This window comes from Carassius carassius, chromosome 15, assembly GCF_963082965.1.
Source record: "Carassius carassius chromosome 15, fCarCar2.1, whole genome shotgun sequence".
NCBI lineage: Eukaryota > Metazoa > Chordata > Actinopteri > Cypriniformes > Cyprinidae > Carassius > Carassius carassius.
The window spans coordinates 31,728,687-31,747,407 of record NC_081769.1 but is presented as its reverse complement, the minus strand read 5'-3'; the positions used below and the strand labels follow the sequence as shown (position 1 = coordinate 31,747,407).

The following is an 18,721-nucleotide window of genomic DNA, read 5'->3' as shown; positions in this document are numbered from 1 at the left end:
CTTGACAGTGCCATTGTCGGTTCAAGTGTGTTCACATTCCCTCACAATGTCCTGCTCAGGTGAGGGGTCTTTGTTGAGACCAGGACGTCCAGGAAGGAAGGAGGAAGTCCAAACAGGGAGACTGCCTCATTCCTACCCCATGAGAGCAAAAAACATGAGTCAGGAAACCATGCCTTGTGCTTGATTTGCCACATTAAAGAAAATGGGTCAAATGGAGAGTAGTGTTTTTGAGTCTCTCTTTGAAGGAATGCATCTCTAAACACGAGCTGAACCGCAGCTTTGAACAGAGCCGCAAACCGTGACATTGAAGTTGTGTCCTTTGCACACAGTTATTGAATTAGAGCAGTGAGGAATGCTGAAACCGAGCGGGGTCATCACAGACGGCTCATCGCTTCTCCCCAATGGGTTGTTGCTGGGAAAATTATCATTTTTTACAAACATTTCCTGTGGAGCAAGATATAAGGCGCTTGCTAAGCACAGAGAGGTTGAGGAACAAATGAACGTTCATCAAAAGGCCGGCCAGGATTTTCTTTTTCATCAGTCTCACCATCACTTACGTTATGAAAAGTCACAGGAGAACTGTTTTTTTTTTTTTGTCTTTCAATTTAGACTACCGTGCAATGGTATACTGGAAGTGAACTCTTTTCTTGTCAGTCTACAGTGCATGAGGGAGCTGTTGCCAGGTTGACTAGAGAGACAGTTCTGCCAAAAGCTTGTAGCGTGAAGCAGAGCCTTGGGGAGGGAGTAGTCACTCTGAAATCATAAACATCTCCCATTTCCTCCGTCAGCTCTAAAAATACCTCGCCTCTTCGTTCAAGGCCCCCCTCCTCGTCTCTATCAGCTATGCAAATATCAGTCCCTCCAACCAACTTTGATTTCCTCACACGCCGCACCACCCCTCTCGTTTTTTATTTTGCTTGGTTTCTCTCTCTGACGGAGCACACGCTTAGCCTGTTGCCTCTAGAGAGAGCATGTCTGAGCTCAAAACATGGAGCGGTGTCTGAAAAAGCCACTTTGTGCTAGTTGAGGTAATGTCAAAGATGGCTATTTTAGGGGCAGTCTGTTGTTTTTCCATCTGATTGAAAAATTTTAGAAGAGAGTGATATTTGAAACAGAGCTGGCCTGCCTTTTAGGACAAACATACTGTTTACAGAGTCAAAACATCTTTAACATTCAGGCTCTATAATACATTAATTATCATGATCCAACATAAAATCAAAACTGACAGTTTAATTTTTTCATTAATGTTCCTGGTCTAATGTGCACATTTAAATAATAATATATAATATTTTAATATTTGTAAATATATGTGTGTGTGTCTGTGTGTGTGTGTGTGTGTGTGTGTGTGTGTGTGTGTGTGTATATATATATATATATATATATATATATATATGGTTTGTTAGGATAGGACAATATTCAGCCGAGATACAACTATCTGAAAATCTGGTATCTCTAAGGGGGCAAACAATCGCCTTCAAAGTTGTCCAAATGAAGTTCTTAGCAATGCATATTACTCATCAAAGTTAAGTTTTGATATATTAACGGTAGGAATTTGACAAAATATCTTCATGGAACACAATCTTTATAAGATTGAATAAAACAAAAATCTGTAATTTTGACCCATCCAATGTATTGTTGGCTATTGTGGCCAATGCTACAAATATACCTATGTGACTTATGACTGGTTTTGTGGTCCAGGGTTATATATCAATAATTGATTGATTGATTTTGAATAAAAAAACTTAATCCCTTAACGTAATCCTTTTAACTCAATTTAATAAAATGCTCTACTTCTAAAGTGACTTTCCATTTTAACTCACATGAAGTTTCTTCTGATCACAAAAGCTGAATTCTTTTTAATGCAGCAAAAACAGTACAATTTTGAAATATTATTACAATTTAAAGTAGCAATTTTTTATATCAATTTATTTTCAAATGTAATATATTCTAGTCTTCAGTGTCACATGATCTTCAGAAATCATTCTGATATGCTGCTCAAGATTTTTTTTTTTTAATTATTATCAGTGTTTAAAAAGTGATGCTTAATATTTTGTGGAAACCATGAACATTTTATGGATAGAAAGTCAGAAAAGCATATTTTGCAACATTATAAATAGATTCACCTTCATATATTTTAAATTTAAAGCATCCTTGCTGAATAAAAGTATCATCTTAAAAAAAAGCACACTTTTCACAATCCAATCAATTACCAATGGACAAAAAGTCCTACCTTTCATTTAATTCTCATTAAACAGCCTGTTTCACTCAGAAATGCGCCATTACCGAATTAAAATCAGTTGTGCACTCATTTCATGTTGACTCCCCACGCCAAAAAATCTCTACAAGTCTAAAATCTTCCCACACTTCATTCGTTCAATTGATCAGATTAGAAAAATCCAATTGCTGATGTATGACCGTTGTACCCGAGATGCCATTTCCCCAATTGGATTCAGCCACGGATAGCCGAACGCATCCATTCACGTCCATGTCACTAGAAACAGTGATTCTTTTGACAGCGTTCATAAATCTGCATGGCCTCTCGTCTGGACCCTAATTAAAGTCGCCCTGCTGCTGGAGTTGCCAGCACGCTATGCATTATCCTGACTCCTAATGAGCAATCTGCTCCTTGATTTTCTGTGATTGATTCTCACCTTTTCATTCGAGCGGCTCACCTCATTAACCGTGTATTCTCTAGAACCCTTGGCCGTCGCCGCCTCTCAGATCATGCTTCCCGGCCGCTGTAATTAGACAGGAACATAATAGAGTGTATTCTTCATCAATGGCCCACCCTAGGTTTAATCAGCTGTCCACAATGGGATATTACCTGCACCCTTCTGATCCGCTTGCGACTGTCGGCGGCTGTCACTTTAGATTTGGAAAAGGAAGTTGCTTTGGCTGATGAACAGAGAGCACTTTTGGCCTCTCGCTAGCTGGACGTGTTAATTCCCAGCCTGCCAACTGAAAGATTGGGCTCCCATGATGTGCTGAAGCCCATTTATGCCTCTTATTTATTTATTTAGTAGCTGATTTCGTAATCTAGTGTGCCCTTAATTGGGTCTTTTCCTGCTTGCTTTCTGCCAAACAAGCACAGGATGAGGGAGTACCTGGCTGAAAAGAACTGTCGGACAGCAGCGTGCAGTCTTTTGCAGTGCACGCCTGGGCAAATTAATGTGGTACGTGAGAAAACGGACAGATTACTTTCCACATGGGAAACACCTGAAAGAAAGCAGAACCTGAATGGAGCTAGTTGTAATGAGATTGAAATCGAAATTGGAGTTTTGCGGTTTTGTAGTCCTTGTCTATTAGGTTTAAGGTCATCTATATACTAGTGTACTGCTGAGCTGACATCTAAACCTTAAGGAGATATACAGGTATGCAATATTTAAAAAATGTACCTGACAGACAGATGAAGCCCTAAGCATATTAAACACAAAGCGGGCAACTTGCATACTGTGTTACAGTGACTAAAAGTATTGATGACTACAGCATATGCAAATTGCTGTTGAATAAAAAGTGAATGTCATTATAAAATAGAATGAGAACAGAATGAGAATGTCTCTCCCCTTTAGCACCACCTGCCACTGACAAGCAATAACAAGTACAAATGATGGACTATATTTGGAACTGAATACTCTGCAGTATTTACTGTTTATGGCCTACTATTGTTTGAATAATAGCATGTGAAACAGAATGCATTATGAAATTAATTAATAATAACAGAAGTTCAAACATCACACTGCATGTTTTAAAAAGTGGTGTACAATCATCTTGGAAATTAAATATACAATATAATAATATAATTATATTATTATTAGTGGTAATAATAATCATTTAAAAACTTAATGACAAAAAAAAATCATTATTATTTTTATATATCTAATTTGTTACTTGTACATTTTTATTTACATTGTATCATTTGTATCATCATTAATGTATTATAAGTTATTACATGAATATTGATTTTGACAATAATGAAGCGTATTACAATTTACCAATTATTGTCATAATTTCACATAATTATTAAATTTTTATAAATTATTAAAAAAAACTATTACATTTATATATATATATATATATATATATATATATATATATATATATATATATATATATATATATATATATATATATATATATATATATATATAAAATAATGAATTATTTATCAGGAAAGGTCCACAAGCCGGGATTCAAACTCGGGACGGCCAAAGCACTATGGTGCTATGTGTCAGTGTGCTGTCCCATGAGACTATTGGCACCGATTTAACATTTAATTTTAAATAAAGATATTTTGCATATCTTTTAAATATTATTTTGTGACAACTGGAAGGTCAGATTGAGTGCATTGCATTGTGTGACAAATATTCCATGCAGTAATCTCTGTTGGCAACACATTTTTGGCAAATATAGCAGATAATCCTTGTATTCTATAATGTACAAAGATACGCTTTCTATTGAAACAGTAAGAATAGCACTTTAATATGCTTTCAGAATATAGTCATTGTTTTTATCGAACATTGTCTTGGTGATGATGCATACAGTAAATAGTAATTTATTGAATATATATAATAATAAAAAAAATGTATCCATCAAAGCATTTAACACTAAAATATAAGGTTCTTTATTAGCATTTATGGTTCCATAAAGAACATCCATGGAACTTTCCATTGCACAAAAGTTTCTTTATAGTTTGAATAGGTTCTTGAGATTATTAAAATGTTCTTCGTACTAAAAAACAAATAGGTTAAGAACAGTTCACTGAAAGGCTCTTTATGGACCCCAAAATGGATTTCTGTGGTATCGCTGAAAATCCCTTTTTGGACCCTCTATGTTTAAGAGTGCATTGAATTGCAGGACAGCTCTGTTGTGTCTTAATGCATCTACAGTACATGAGTGTTGTTGTGAATGCTGAAGACATTGTTTGAACCTCTTTGTCTTTCTGACCGTATCTCTTTCATCTCAGGCTTAAGTGCGCACTCATTCAGCAGAAATGGGCTGCGGGTTGAGGAAGTTCCGTCAGACGGAAGACAACAGTCCAGGAAAGATTTACTCCACTCTCAAGAGACCGCAGGTGGAGACCAAGGTCGGGGTCGCATACACGTACCACCACGTGGACTTCCTGGTGGGGAAAGATGGTAAGCTGTCAGTCATTCTCCTATCTCTGGTGTATTCACTCTGATATTCACTCGTGATTTTTAAAAGAGACAATCGGCAGAGTTAGAAATGTTGAGGTAAGGATAATTTGCAAGGAACTTTTGAAAGGAGAAATCAAATCGTGGCACATGGATATTCTCCAACAACGTTCCTTGATTCTTTGCTGCTCCACAAATCCCCGAAGTGATGACACTTGCAAATGACAAACCCCAAATCCTCCTGGAATTCTCTCTGTGAATCACAGCTGCCTGCTAATACCGCAGCAAGCTCTCCATGACATACTGTAGCTGGCTCTCTGGAAGTCAATGTGTTCCTGTGAGGAGGCTTTCAGGTGCACGGCAAGGTGTCTGTGATCTGTGAGGTGGCTGCCGGTGAGATGTTGGAGCCTGCGGGCTGTGAGGTGGCTAATGGGGGAAGATCCAGAGGGCCTTGGCTAAATATAGCTGTCGGTGTTGTTATTTCTCACTAACGGTGCTCGGCTTGGGCTCGAAGAGAGGGTGATGAGATGTAGTGTGAGCAAGAAGTCTCTCTGACATCTTACCCCACAGATCAGAATAGTCATATAAGGAGGATCTATCTATCTATCTATCTATCTATCTATCTATCTATGGTGGTCGCTGGTCTAAAAAAGAGGTGTGTTCAGGCGCATTGCTATTTTAAGGAGCTGAAAATAGACTGCGCCATAGACCAACTCAAACCTGGTCTAAAGTTTAAGTCAATGGCGCAATATATTTTTGTTATTTAAAGAGGTAGAAAATGCACCTCTGGTCGGGTCCACAGTGTGCGTTGACTTTGCTTATTACACACAGGGGTGACCATGCCAAACATGCCAAATATTAAAAACAAAAGGATTACAGTGTAAAAGAATATTATTGTGTAGGCTACATAAATATAAAAATGTATTGATGGATAGTCATTGCGTGTATTAGAATAAGGTGACCTATTTGCAATTCAGCCTATTACTACTTATAAAGATGAATGAAATTGGCTAATTAATTGAACAATCGTGCCAATACACAGACATATATATTAACCGACTCGTCGCACAGAGCTTTGGTAGATTCCTGCTTGCCCCGTAGATGATCTTCTTTAACTTTGCGCACGATCAGATCGGTTTCTTTGCTTGAGAAGCATTCAGCTTTTCCGACAACAAATTCCGCCATGTAAATAGCGATCTGCCATGGCGCGAGCGCATCTCGCTCTTAAAGGGAATGGGAGATGACACTCTGATTGGTGTATTGAACGTTATGCCCATTACTCATTACAGTTTTTCTCAGTCACTTTGGTACATTTCTCAGACTACCTGTTCAATTCTCACATCATTGTGTCACTTGTGCACATCAAACATCAAACAGTCTTACCCCCCAAAACATCGGTCTTTAATTCATCGTATAAGTCATTAAATGCAAAATGGTTAATCTAGTTGTCATAAACTGCCAAGGACACTTTTTTTCTTACACATTATTATTAGACTTTTTGTCCATTTGTGCAAGTGAATATTTACTAATGAGGAGAATGTAGATGATGAACCAATGATAAACCATTTTTCTGAAATAGCTCAAAGGTTCATCTCATGAATCTTCAGTTAGAAAGCTTATACTGTATAGACAGAGGACAACACAAGAGTTACACATTCTGACAATTGACTTATTTTCATCTTTGTGCCCATATTTCTTTTTCCTTTTCTATATCACAATGACATTGTAAAGGTTTTTTTTTTTTGGCCAGACCACTAGTAAAAGTGTAACTGGGAATTCTATCCAGTCTCTTTCAATCAATATCCCACATACAGTAATGTGTAAATTTCTACTTTTGAAATGCATATATCGCATACATAAGCATATGGCATACTGTTCAATACAGTAACTGTCATCGAAAATGTTGCCATAGTTTACATCAGAACATCCCTCCAGAGTACAATGTTATATTGACAACATGACTAAGCAATTTGACTGTCTTATCCGTAAACTATGACACAATGACTTGTCATTCGATGGCACTGACATGTTCATTGACACAGATATATATTTTTGAGAGATGAACTAAGGATTTTGAGCAAGAGACTGGCTTTTGCAGATAATCCATGGTGTTTTGCTATTTGTACGAGTTGTTTTGAGAAATGCACTTACTGTTTTGCAAAGTGTGAGTTTGATTCGAGAAACGTACCAAAGCGACTGAGAAAAACTGTAAGAGAATAGGGACAACCCATTCCAAAATGCGCCCTGGCGCACGGACCGTTTACACTTTGCGTTTAGATCATTAAAATAGGGCCCTCAAAGTTTGTGTTGAAAAAAACGTTCTTTTCTAGTTAAAATGATAAACTGATTTTCTTTTCATTTTAATTCATTTCAATTTCACACATTCAAATGTGACTTGCAATTCTACATCCTGTTTCCACAATACTCAATTAAAATTCAGAAACTAAATTATTGCTTTGTCCGAGTATCAAAGTCTTAGATGTTTCTAAAGCAAAGAAAATAGACACAACAACATCGTTAGACTAGAGTAAGACTACAGAACATTGTTTTGTGGATATCACGGTAACATTTTATGAAATGTGTTTAAATTGAAACCTTTCGATGTTTGATTGCAAACTTGAGCACAGTTTGAGGCATTGTTGAGCTCACCTCTGCAAATTACCTGGGCCAAATCAACGTTCCAGATGACTGACATCTGAAATGATAGTTTGCCAGCGCTTTTACGGTAATAACATATAATAGAACAGCCTAGCTATGCGATTGCTCTATATGTTCTTGAGTTTGGCAAGATGGGTGCATATGTGCACTGCAGAGAGCACCGCAATACGAGAACTTATGTTTAGCAGTATTGGCCCATATCTCACATCCCCCACTACGCTTCATTTCTCCACAATGCCTCTACTCTATTATTGCAAATATATTGCTATTCATAAAGGAGGAGTTGCAAAGCACTTTAAAGGAGGGGGAGAACGAGCAGCAAATGTCTCATCTACAAGACGAAGACAATAAACTTTCTCATCCAAGACTGCCTCAGTTGGCTTAATGTTCCCTGAAGCCACACGGGTGGAAACATTAGACTGCACATTTGTCAGTCGCCTTTTTTAATTTTATGTGTCCATGGTCAACCTGTACCATTGCTTCTCTTCGCTAGACTTTGTGTGAACTGCCACGTCTATTTTAGAGATCTGACCCATCAATCTATCTTGAGATGTTGTGGTGATATTGTGACAGGAGCCAGATGTTAAAACTGCGTAGAAGATGGGCACCAAGCAAGCAACATTATTAACTTAAAATAAATAATAATGAATAATTAATAAAAAACTACAATAGATCTGTAAATGATTGGAAAATAGCACTTTCAATGTCAATGATTGTCTCATTAGTAGGGTATCGTTTGTTTGTTTTTTGATACCGGTGACATTTCGATACTTTTAAAATGGTACCGGTGCCTAAACGGTGCCTGAACCAATACTTCAAAAAAAGAGCCACAAAAAACTATGGATAACATTAAAGAACATTAAAAATATTAAAAATAAATCCATAGCTTTCACACGCTCCTTGGATGCTCTCATTTCCCAAGTTGAGTTTCCCTTACTCTAATTCTAATAAATGTATTTCATGATCTGAGTCATTGTTTAATACATAACCACACACATTTTTCTACTGTATCTCTGTCACTCACTCTGATATTTAGTTAAAATGAGTGCTCTCTGTCACTGTCTTTAATTAGTTCTGTCAATGACTGTTTGGTCATTCTTTATAAAGTAGCAACAATGTTGTTTATAAAGTACAGTACTGTGCAAAAGTCTTAGGTACATTAGTATTTTCACCCCAAACAAGGATTTTAAGCCAGTTATTTATATCTTTTGCTGTAGTGTGTCAGTAGGAAATATCAGTTTACATTTCCAAACATTAATTTTGCCATTAATTTAGCCAATAATGTGTTCCTGTAGCTCAAGTGGTAGAGTATTGTGTTAGCAAGCGCAATGTTGGGGGATCGATTCACAGGGAACACATGTTAGGAAAAATGGTTAAACTTTGGATAAAAGAGTCTGCTAAATATATAAATTAAATTTTAATAATAATGTAGTGAGATTTTTTAATGCACAAGCAGTCTGACAACAGCCGGTGCTCCACACAGAGATCTGATCTCACCATCATCTAATCTGTCTGTGATTACATGAAGAAACAGATGAAACTTAGACAAACTAAATCCAGAGGAACTGTATCAACATCTTCAAGACATTTTAAGAAACCTGCCTCCAAAGCTACAGTAAACTGCGAGAAGTTTTAGGCACTTGTGTAAATATGCTGTAAAGTAAGGATACTTTCAAAAATATTGTCAGAAATGGATTTTATCAATTAACTTCTATTAACTTAATCAAATCAATATTTCGTGTGACCAAACTTTGCATTAAAAACAGCTTTTGTCCAGGTACACTTGCACATTGTTTTTAAGGTAGCTTTGCAGGAAGGTTTCTTCAAGCGTCTTGGAGATATGACCACAGTTCTTCTGGATTGAGTTTTTCTCACTTTCTTTTGTTTCTTCATGTAATCACTGACAGATTTGATGATGGTGAGATCAGATCTCCATGTGGAGCACTGGCTGTTTTGTGCATTCAAAAATCTCACTAGATTATTATTCAAATTAATGGCAAAATGAATGTTTGGAAATGTAAACTGATATTTTCTACTGACACACTACAGCAAAATATATAAATAACTGGCCGAACACCATTCTTTGGTGTGAAAATACTAGTGTGCCTAAGACTTTTGCACAGTATGTATAAAGTATGTATATTTAAATGAAGTTTATTTAAAGAAGTATAATTAAAGTATGCGTTCATATGTGTTAAGGGCTAGATTGTAGTTGGAGGAAACAGCTGTGGTGTGATGAGCAGGGAACGGAGCGAAAACTTTATAGATGAGAAACTGACTGCTCCCTCGTGACCTTTTGTAAACTGCATTTATGTCAAAGAACTGCACAGATACAGATATTCTAACAATCTAGCGATAAACACACCTTGTGTCCTCTGTCTCTGTTTGAGTCCGCTCCATATTGCCATATTGGCACTGGATTTCAGTACCCAACCCTACTCATTAGTATCTATTAAAATTTTTCAGTATGAATTTCTAACCTGGTTCAGACTTGTTTAGTGGTTTAGTGCTGGTCTCTGGTCTTTAGGATGAAGTAGGTTGTCCAAGGACCTCTTGGTCACTTCAAAAAGGTCATTTTGAAATATTAAAAAAAACTTATGGGCAATAACACTATTTGCTGGAATAAGACATAAATTAGATCATATTAACACTACATTTGTTGTTGATTTCATCTAAATCTAAATTTCCCAGATGCTGGGGTACAAAGAAACAACATGGTAGGTAAGTAAATGGCCTCATAAGTTGAAATATGCCAGCGTGGTGCTTAACCCATCAATCTATCTTACGATGTTATTGTGATATTATGACATGAGACAGATGTTGCGACTGCGTGGAAGACGAGGCACCAAGCAAGCTACATTATTAACTTAATTGACTGCTCTAATCATACAAAATAGGAAAATCACACATAATGTTGTCACCTAGACTTTGTTTAAAATCATTAGATCTGAAGAACCTGCAATAAAAACAGAGTTTCAATATGAAACATTTGTGATCAAAATCCTCCCAAAACAATTATCTGCTATTCAGTTTCATGTTATAGTGCTACAATAATGTCACGGATAACTAAAAAAAAAAAAAAAAAGTTATTTGAAATAAAGTAAATGGTAACTTAAGTAAATAAATAAACCTATTACTTTATAAATATTACACTTATTTTTATTTAGTGCCAATGCAACATTTATTTTCATTTAATTGAACTTTTAAATGTGCCTAAAATAACTGAAACTTAAAAATAAAAATGAATAAAATATATTATATAGACATAATAACTAATAAAAATGCACAACTAAATAACATAACTAAATTACTAAACCTTTAACTATAATTAAAATAATAAAGTATATTTTAAAGAATAATTAAAAAATTTAAATAGTATGTAAAGTCGACTTCCCCATGAAAGTCGTAACCTAGTGTTTAGAGAGTTTGACTGTGTGACTGTGTGTGTTCACTGCTGTGTGTGTGTGCACTTTGGATGGGTTAAATGCAGAGCACGAATTCTGAGTATGGGTCACTATACTTGGCTGTATGTCACTTTCACTTCACTTCACTTAAATGGTATGAAAATAGCACTGCTTCATGTATCATTGGTGTCTGTTTTAATTTTTGTAAACGTCTGATGTTTACCTGAAATCATTATGCATTTCTGTATTTAAATAATAATAAAAAATAAACCCGTAAAATAACAGAAAAAGTACTGGCAGCTCATTACACAAAACATTATCCATAAATTTTATGGACATTTCCGTTTACTTTAAAACAATACAATGAAGTGTAAAATTCAAAATCCTGATAAAACACTTGTAAAAAAAATAAGTACAGGAAAATTCCTGTGTGGTTCAGACAAGGACATCTTGGATACTAAAAAGATAATAAAATCTCTGAACAATAATAGTATTTTCAGGGATAAAACACCAATTAGACCAAATGAACACTGTGTTTTGTCTAAATCCATTTTTTCCATTGCTGGTGTACAAAGAAACATCCTGCTAGGCAAGCGAATGAGCCTTGTAATAAGTTGTGTGGCGAAAAACCCATCACACGAAATACGCCCGCGTGGTGCTTAAGATGCCCTGCACGTTTTTTATTCCCCTCAAATGTGATTTCAAATGTTTAAAATGTCAAGAGGAAGAGGAATTGAAAACACATTTACGGACGGCTTCTCGGCCACACGCCGCCCTCCAAATCACGCTCGCAACCCTGATATCATCAGCGAACAGGGCAGATTATTAAAATGCAGTGATACCTAATACATTTATTCAACCTGTCAGTCAATAATACAAGAGGGGCTTTTTGCTAAGCAGCTGAAAGGGAAGGCGAGGACAGTCGGCACAGGGTTAAAGGATTAGAGCAGGTGGATGCAGGGACTGCTGCTTTTATTCTGCAGCCAAGCAGCGTGAAAATTGAGTCGGAGGGACGCCGCGGGAGTCACATTCAGAGGAGAATTCACAGCCATTTGCTTCCCCACATTACCTTCCTTCATTTCATCTTCGACGTGTGGAGGGCTGTAATGGCACTGATGAGTTCGGGCCCTGGACCCCAGACCCCACACCCTGCCATAGAGCCAAAGTTCAAACCTCAGCCTGTGAAACGGAGGCTCTCTGCTGTTGTCAGGTTAAGGGTTTCAGCACAAAGGCAGGTGAACCTCTGTTATATTCTCTCAGATGTGGACGCATCGATTCCTTTAGCTTTTCAGCGAGATGGACCTGCATTAAAGATCAAATGGGCTATTCGGTTAAAGTTGATAGAGACGCTGACAATGCAAAGTCCTTCTACTGGAATAGCATTTACTTTTCCATGGAAACAAAGCATGAGAAGCCTTTTCATCCACAGGACTGTGCTTAAATGCTTCACTTTAGTTTCACAGACAAAACTAAATTGTGCCTGCATCAGGGTTGTGCAAAATTCAGGTTCCCGAGGTGGAATCTGAATCGGCCACATCCCACAGGAAGTTAAACTGGAATGACACGAAGGAATGACCAATTTGCTGGACTGATGTTAAACACAGGTGATGCAATCAGGGAAATTTAAAAGTGACTTCTGCTCACCAAGGCTGCATTTATTTGATTAAAATACAGGAAAGAGATAAATATTGTGAAATATTATTACAATTTAAAATAACAATTTTCAGTTTGAATATATTTTAAAATTGAATTTGTTCCTGTGATGCGCAGCTGAATTTTTAGCATCATAACTCCAGTCTTCAGTGTTACATGATCCTTCAGAAATCATGCTAATATGCTGATTTGCTGCTCAGTCAACATTTCTGATTATTTTCAATGTTGAAAAAAGTTGTAATGCTTTACATCTTTATGTAAACCGTGATACATTTTTGCAAGGTTATTTTTTCAGGCATTTTAACAAATAATTACATTCTTTATGAGCACTCTTTTTTTTTTTCTTTTTTTTTTTTTTTGATGGTGTATTAACCAATCAGCATCCAGAACCAGAACAATGACATTCTCATGTAAATGATTCTGGCAGCTGTGTTCTTGCACAAGAAATACACACATGAAATGTCAACAGCTAAGTCATAATGCCTTGATCAGGTTTCCAGACTATTTGTGACTTTTTTTCTTGATGTGTTAAGAGCACCTGACCAGCAGGCCTTCTCTTTTAAAAGTCTCCTTTAATCTTTCTTTAAAGATTATCCTGTCTGCCTTAATGAACATCTAAAGAAGAGTGAATTAAACATACAGTTCTGATATGTGAATCTATATAATTTAACATCAGTACAATGAAACCAGACATAAATCGCACTTTCCATAAAAAAAATTAAAAAAAAATATGATTATGATATTCAGCATAAATTAATTACATTTTTCTCAAAAAATAGCAAATGAAAAAGTATGTGACCTTCAGGAAAAACAATTTCCTTATTTTTTTTGCAATAGGATGTAACATGCAAAATATGGGAACTGTGTTTGAACAATAATTAAATAACAATAAAATAATAATAATAAAAAATTAATCCAATAGATAAAAATTTACTCACCCTCAGGCCATCCAAAATGCAGATCTGTGTGTTTCTTCATCATCAGTACAAATTTGGAGAAATGTAGCATTTCATCACTTGCTCACGAATGAAACCTCTGCAGTGAATGGGTGCCGTCAGAATGAGAGTCTGAACAGCTGATAAAACCATCACAATAATCCACAAGTAAACCGCACAACTCCAGTCTATTAGTTAATGTCTTTTGATGCCAAAAGCTGCATGTTTGTAAGAAACAAATCAAGGGATCGTCAACCCCATCATCAAGGGGTTTTAACTTTTTTTTTTTTTTAAGAATTGCATACCAGTCCATAATCCATAATTATGCTTCCACTAGTGAAAAAGTACATCCCCTGGTGTCCTCTTACATCAAAAATCCACCCACATATTTGTTTAGGTCTATTTTTCCTTTTAAATTATGTTTGGACTGTGCATATTTCTCTCCTGATTCAGACAGCTTGACTTTTTTATGTAATGCTTAATTTCTCCAAATCTGTTCTGATGAAGAAACAAATTCATCTTCATCTTGAATGGCCTGAGGATGGGTGCAATTTCAGATTTTGTTTTTATTTTTGGGTGAACTATTCCTTTAATTATTTAAATATTAAGCTGACGTCAAAATGGAGAGAGGTCAAGATATCTGACAGGAGACCATTATTTTTCATTCTAATTATTTTAATGTTAGATAATACTTTATTATCTGATAATGTTCAAAACAATACCTCGTGGGAGTTGTGCTTCTAATGCATTAAATAAACTAACAGTCACCAAAATCTATTGTTGTGGTTATGTCACACGTGTAAAATCAGTAAAATCACGTGTTGTCAAAAGCGAGCGCATGACCGCGTTCTTACCAACAGGAAGTGCAGATCTCTGCAAAGTTCCTTCCTCTGTTTCAACAGAGTCAGTGTCAAAGCTCTGCTCGCTGCAGTTTGTTTCAGATTATAGCTGCTTGCAGGGGAAGAAATTCGTCTTACTCTGCTCAACATCTTTCCTGTGTCAGGCCGCTTTCATCTAAATGGCTTTTGGCTCAGTATAATGTCAAAGTAAAGCCCATTTTTTGGTGCACATCTCCATTTTGTCACTTTGAGGGAGAATAGGTCGCCTCTGCATTGATCTTCCCTCCGGTGGCTTGATAAAGCTGGATTGCTTCATGGTGCTAACGTGCAGATGTTTGCCCTCGGCCCGAGTGTCTGCTTTACATCACAGCATCTGTTCAGGCTTCTGCGTTAAAGAAGCACATTGAACTTTCACAAGCCAATCATCTTCCGTCAGCATCACAGTCGCTTCATACACGGCAGTATTGATTCCGTTTAAATGCAATCATCAAGTTTCCAGCGGTGGAGTAAACAACTGTTTTCTGTGATCTTATTTTGAAAGGGAGAAAAAAAGAAGAAGAAGAAAAAAACGTAATCAAAAACTTACTTTTCTGTCAGTTTTGAGGATTGTATACAAAAATCTTTGATATGCACATTTAACATTTAATTTTTTTCTCTTATGAAAAAAAAGTATTATGGACGATAACCGGTTTTATCGATAACCGTGATAAAATGTGCTGAAGGTTAGTAATATCGTTTAAAAATGAATTATCATTAAAACCGTGTTTGATTATCGCGGTTTTAATAACTCGCTATTAAATCATGTCCAGCCAGCAACAGTCTGACGCAAGCGCAGCGCACAATGTTTTTTTGTTTTTTTTCGAGAAGGAATGGCGAAAGTCAGTGACTTTTCTATGCTCTTCTATGCTTCTACACTTTTCATTGTAAGGAAGGAAATGCCACAGAATTTAATCTTTCTTTAAATTAAGTGCATAGAGTTGCTTGTTTTATTAGTTGTTTGTTGATTATTAAATATAAAACTTGCTGAAATGTTTTCAGTGTGAGCATCAACTATTTTTGAACACTTTCATCTCGTTTCAACAAAACCGTGATAATATTGATAATCGTGATAATTTTAGTCACTATAATCGTGATATTACATTTTCATACCGTCCCATCCCTATGCACTACACATTTTTATACAATTAAATGCTCTCTTGATTCATTTCCAATTTGCAAATCATGGCTTTGACATAACTAAAGGCCAAAGTCATCATTTAGTAGTCACCCACAACTTGCATCATTTCTGTGAAACACAAAAGGGGATTTTGCTATGTTGCTATGTTTATTAAAAATAGATGGTGACCACAGCTGACAAAGCCTTAAGAAAAAATAATAAACAACACCCTAAAAGCAGTCCATACGCTATGCACACACGTGCAAATATATATAAACTTCAGAAAACTTGAAAATGTTAACCCTCTGAAGTCGATTACCTTGTATACGGGTTATGAGGCATTTTCTCCTGATAACCCCGAAAAGAACTTAAATTACACTTTCAGTTTTGATCGTACAGATAAGAGCAATACATCAATCGAATCTGTAAAGGGTCTACTTTTTTTGGATACAGACATAATACTTTGTGCACTTATAAAATAAAGATAACAAACAAGGTGTGCTGTCTGCAGCCTCTGTCTGTGCTGATCTTAATTTTTTTCACGTTTTATTGCCTTATTCAAGTGTTTTAAAAGTTTTAGTTTTTCAATAACCACGCATAAGATTTTTTTTCTCAAAAACACAATCATGTACATACATGCTGCTCACAGATTATTACAGCCCAGTTTGTGCTGATTACAGTGAGACTAGACTTTTATATGTGTATAAGAAACTGAAAAAAGCACAAATGTCAGGGCATGACAAAACTTCTCCAGGCCCCAAAAATACCCGTAGACTCCAGAGGGTTAAAATACAGTGCATGAACCAAATACACTGCAAACCAATATATGGTTTTAAACTCTCCCTCTATATATTAATTAATTTATTCTGCTTTATACATATATTTATATGTATACACACACACACACACACACACACATATATATATATATATATACGTATACATATGTATATATGTGTGTGTGTGTGTATATATAAATATACACACACAAACATATATATATATATATATACGTGTGTGTGTGTGTGTGTGTGTGTGTGTGTGTGTGTGTGTGTGTGTCTGTCTGTCTGTGTCTATAGATGTATGTATCTCACCTTAAGTTAACTTGCAAGAAACAACAACCACGGTCACATTTTTCAAAGATCATGAAAAAAAACTTCTCAGCCAGCATCTGCGGCTACTCTATTCAATTTTGTTTTGTGGCTTCATCTGACCTTGATCTTGTAGGTGTCTCTTTGGGTTCTGGAATAAAAAAAGAAAACACAAAAACAGAAATGTTATTATTATTATTATTATTATTATTCAAAGCCACCTTTTTGAGTTTCAATTACTTTTTTCTTTATTTGTCTTCTCTAGCACTGTGTATCACCATGAGTTGAAATCTGTTGATAAGCAGACTTATATGTGAAAAGAATGTTAACATTAACTGAGAAAGAAGATCTGTGTCTTCTGAAAGTTTTGATTTTAAATTATGTCAGATGAAATGAAAATGAAAGGGAAATGACGTAGCAAACAAAAGCTTCTTCTTGGAATTGATGAGCTCAGTGTTTGACTGCTGTTGCTGTTTACTGAGTGTGTACTAATCAGCTTTATCATTTCTAAGAACTTGGCACATGCATTTTAAATAACATTTTTAAATTAGGCATAAATTAGTTTCTTTTCATCATCTAGGACATCTTATTCAACACTGAACCCTTTTATAGGACTCATAAATCTCCATTCATTCTTTGATTGGACTCTAATCAGAGCTGAAGTGAATATCTGTGCCTCTGAATGCAGCTCGACTATCATCCACCAATTTTCTTTCTCTTCAGTGATGAAGATCTTTGTCAGATTGTCAGGTTGTTTTTGCAGACTGACTTTTCATGGCGTTTCTCAAATACACTATAATTTCTCACATTTCCACACCCAACTTGAGTGAATTTTTGGACTTGTGTTTCCATGGAATCGGCCTCCATGCTGGAATCGTGGAGCAGTTTCCATGACAATCCACCACCTGTTGTTCCGTTCCTTTCACACGTCTGCCATGAGATGATTGACATTTGGGAATAATAAATTAAAAAGATTCATTTTTTATTAGGAGGCATCAAATCTACAGTGTCTCATTTTCACATCTATGTGTTAAAGGTTACAAACAAATTTTGCCTCCTTTCATGTAGTTAAAAAAATGTAGTGCTTATTTTAGTCCCAAGAATGATGAATATATTTCAAAAATGGCCTTAGTGATTGCTGTCAGAAGGACTCGAGTGAAATGTTGGCTCAATAATTGGTCGATACTGACCTATTCAGTCTCATTGATGAGAGGAAAGTTCTAAAAAGCGTTTTTAAACAACGCAAGTTTGGCAAGTTTGATAATTTCCTTTCTAGAATTGAAACGGATTTCTTAAGAATAATAATTTGTGGAGAAAAAAAAAGAACTTCCTGTATGTTGTCAGCTGTTTTGAGGTTGTGCCCTTTCAACTTACTCTCATACTGTAAATACTGAAATAATCTTGTCATGCAGTGACATCTGGGGAGGACATGCAGATGTTTAATTGCAACACAGTGCCATTGTGTGCAGTTGTATTCAGCCCTATTGCATTTTGGTAGCAATTACAGAGGGTTTGTATGTACTGTATGTACATTATGAATTGATTCAAGTTTTAATCAAATAAATGTATCACTGGTGCGCATAAAAGACTTTTCTGAATGATGGAATAGTTTTGAAACATGACACAGGATTTTTTTTTTTGCAATTCGTGTTGTTTTGTTACATCAGGCTTGATGTGAACAGGCCCTCACGTCACTTCCCATGAAAGCTTGAGATTTAAACGAAATTCAGAAAACTGCATCACGAGCATGTCATCGCTCTGTCAATAACTACATATTATTTATGATTTCTTTTCCGAGTTTCACTGACTAATGCCCGCACAAACCACCGTCCATTTGCTGCTTAAATAATAGA

General features: G+C 35.9%; 1 protein-coding gene across 3 annotated transcripts in view; it reads left to right on the top strand.

Annotated features, from left to right (window-relative positions):
* The window catches only part of LOC132158899 (raftlin-like), an 86,802-nt gene that overhangs the window by 7,065 nt on the left and 61,016 nt on the right, over positions 1-18,721 (top strand). For all 3 annotated transcript variants that reach the window (XM_059568516.1, XM_059568517.1, XM_059568515.1), the window contains exon 2: positions 4,964-5,135. In XM_059568516.1, coding sequence (XP_059424499.1) covers positions 4,991-5,135 — 145 coding nt within the window. In that variant the 5' untranslated portion in view covers positions 4,964-4,990. The remainder of the gene's footprint in view (positions 1-4,963; positions 5,136-18,721) is intronic.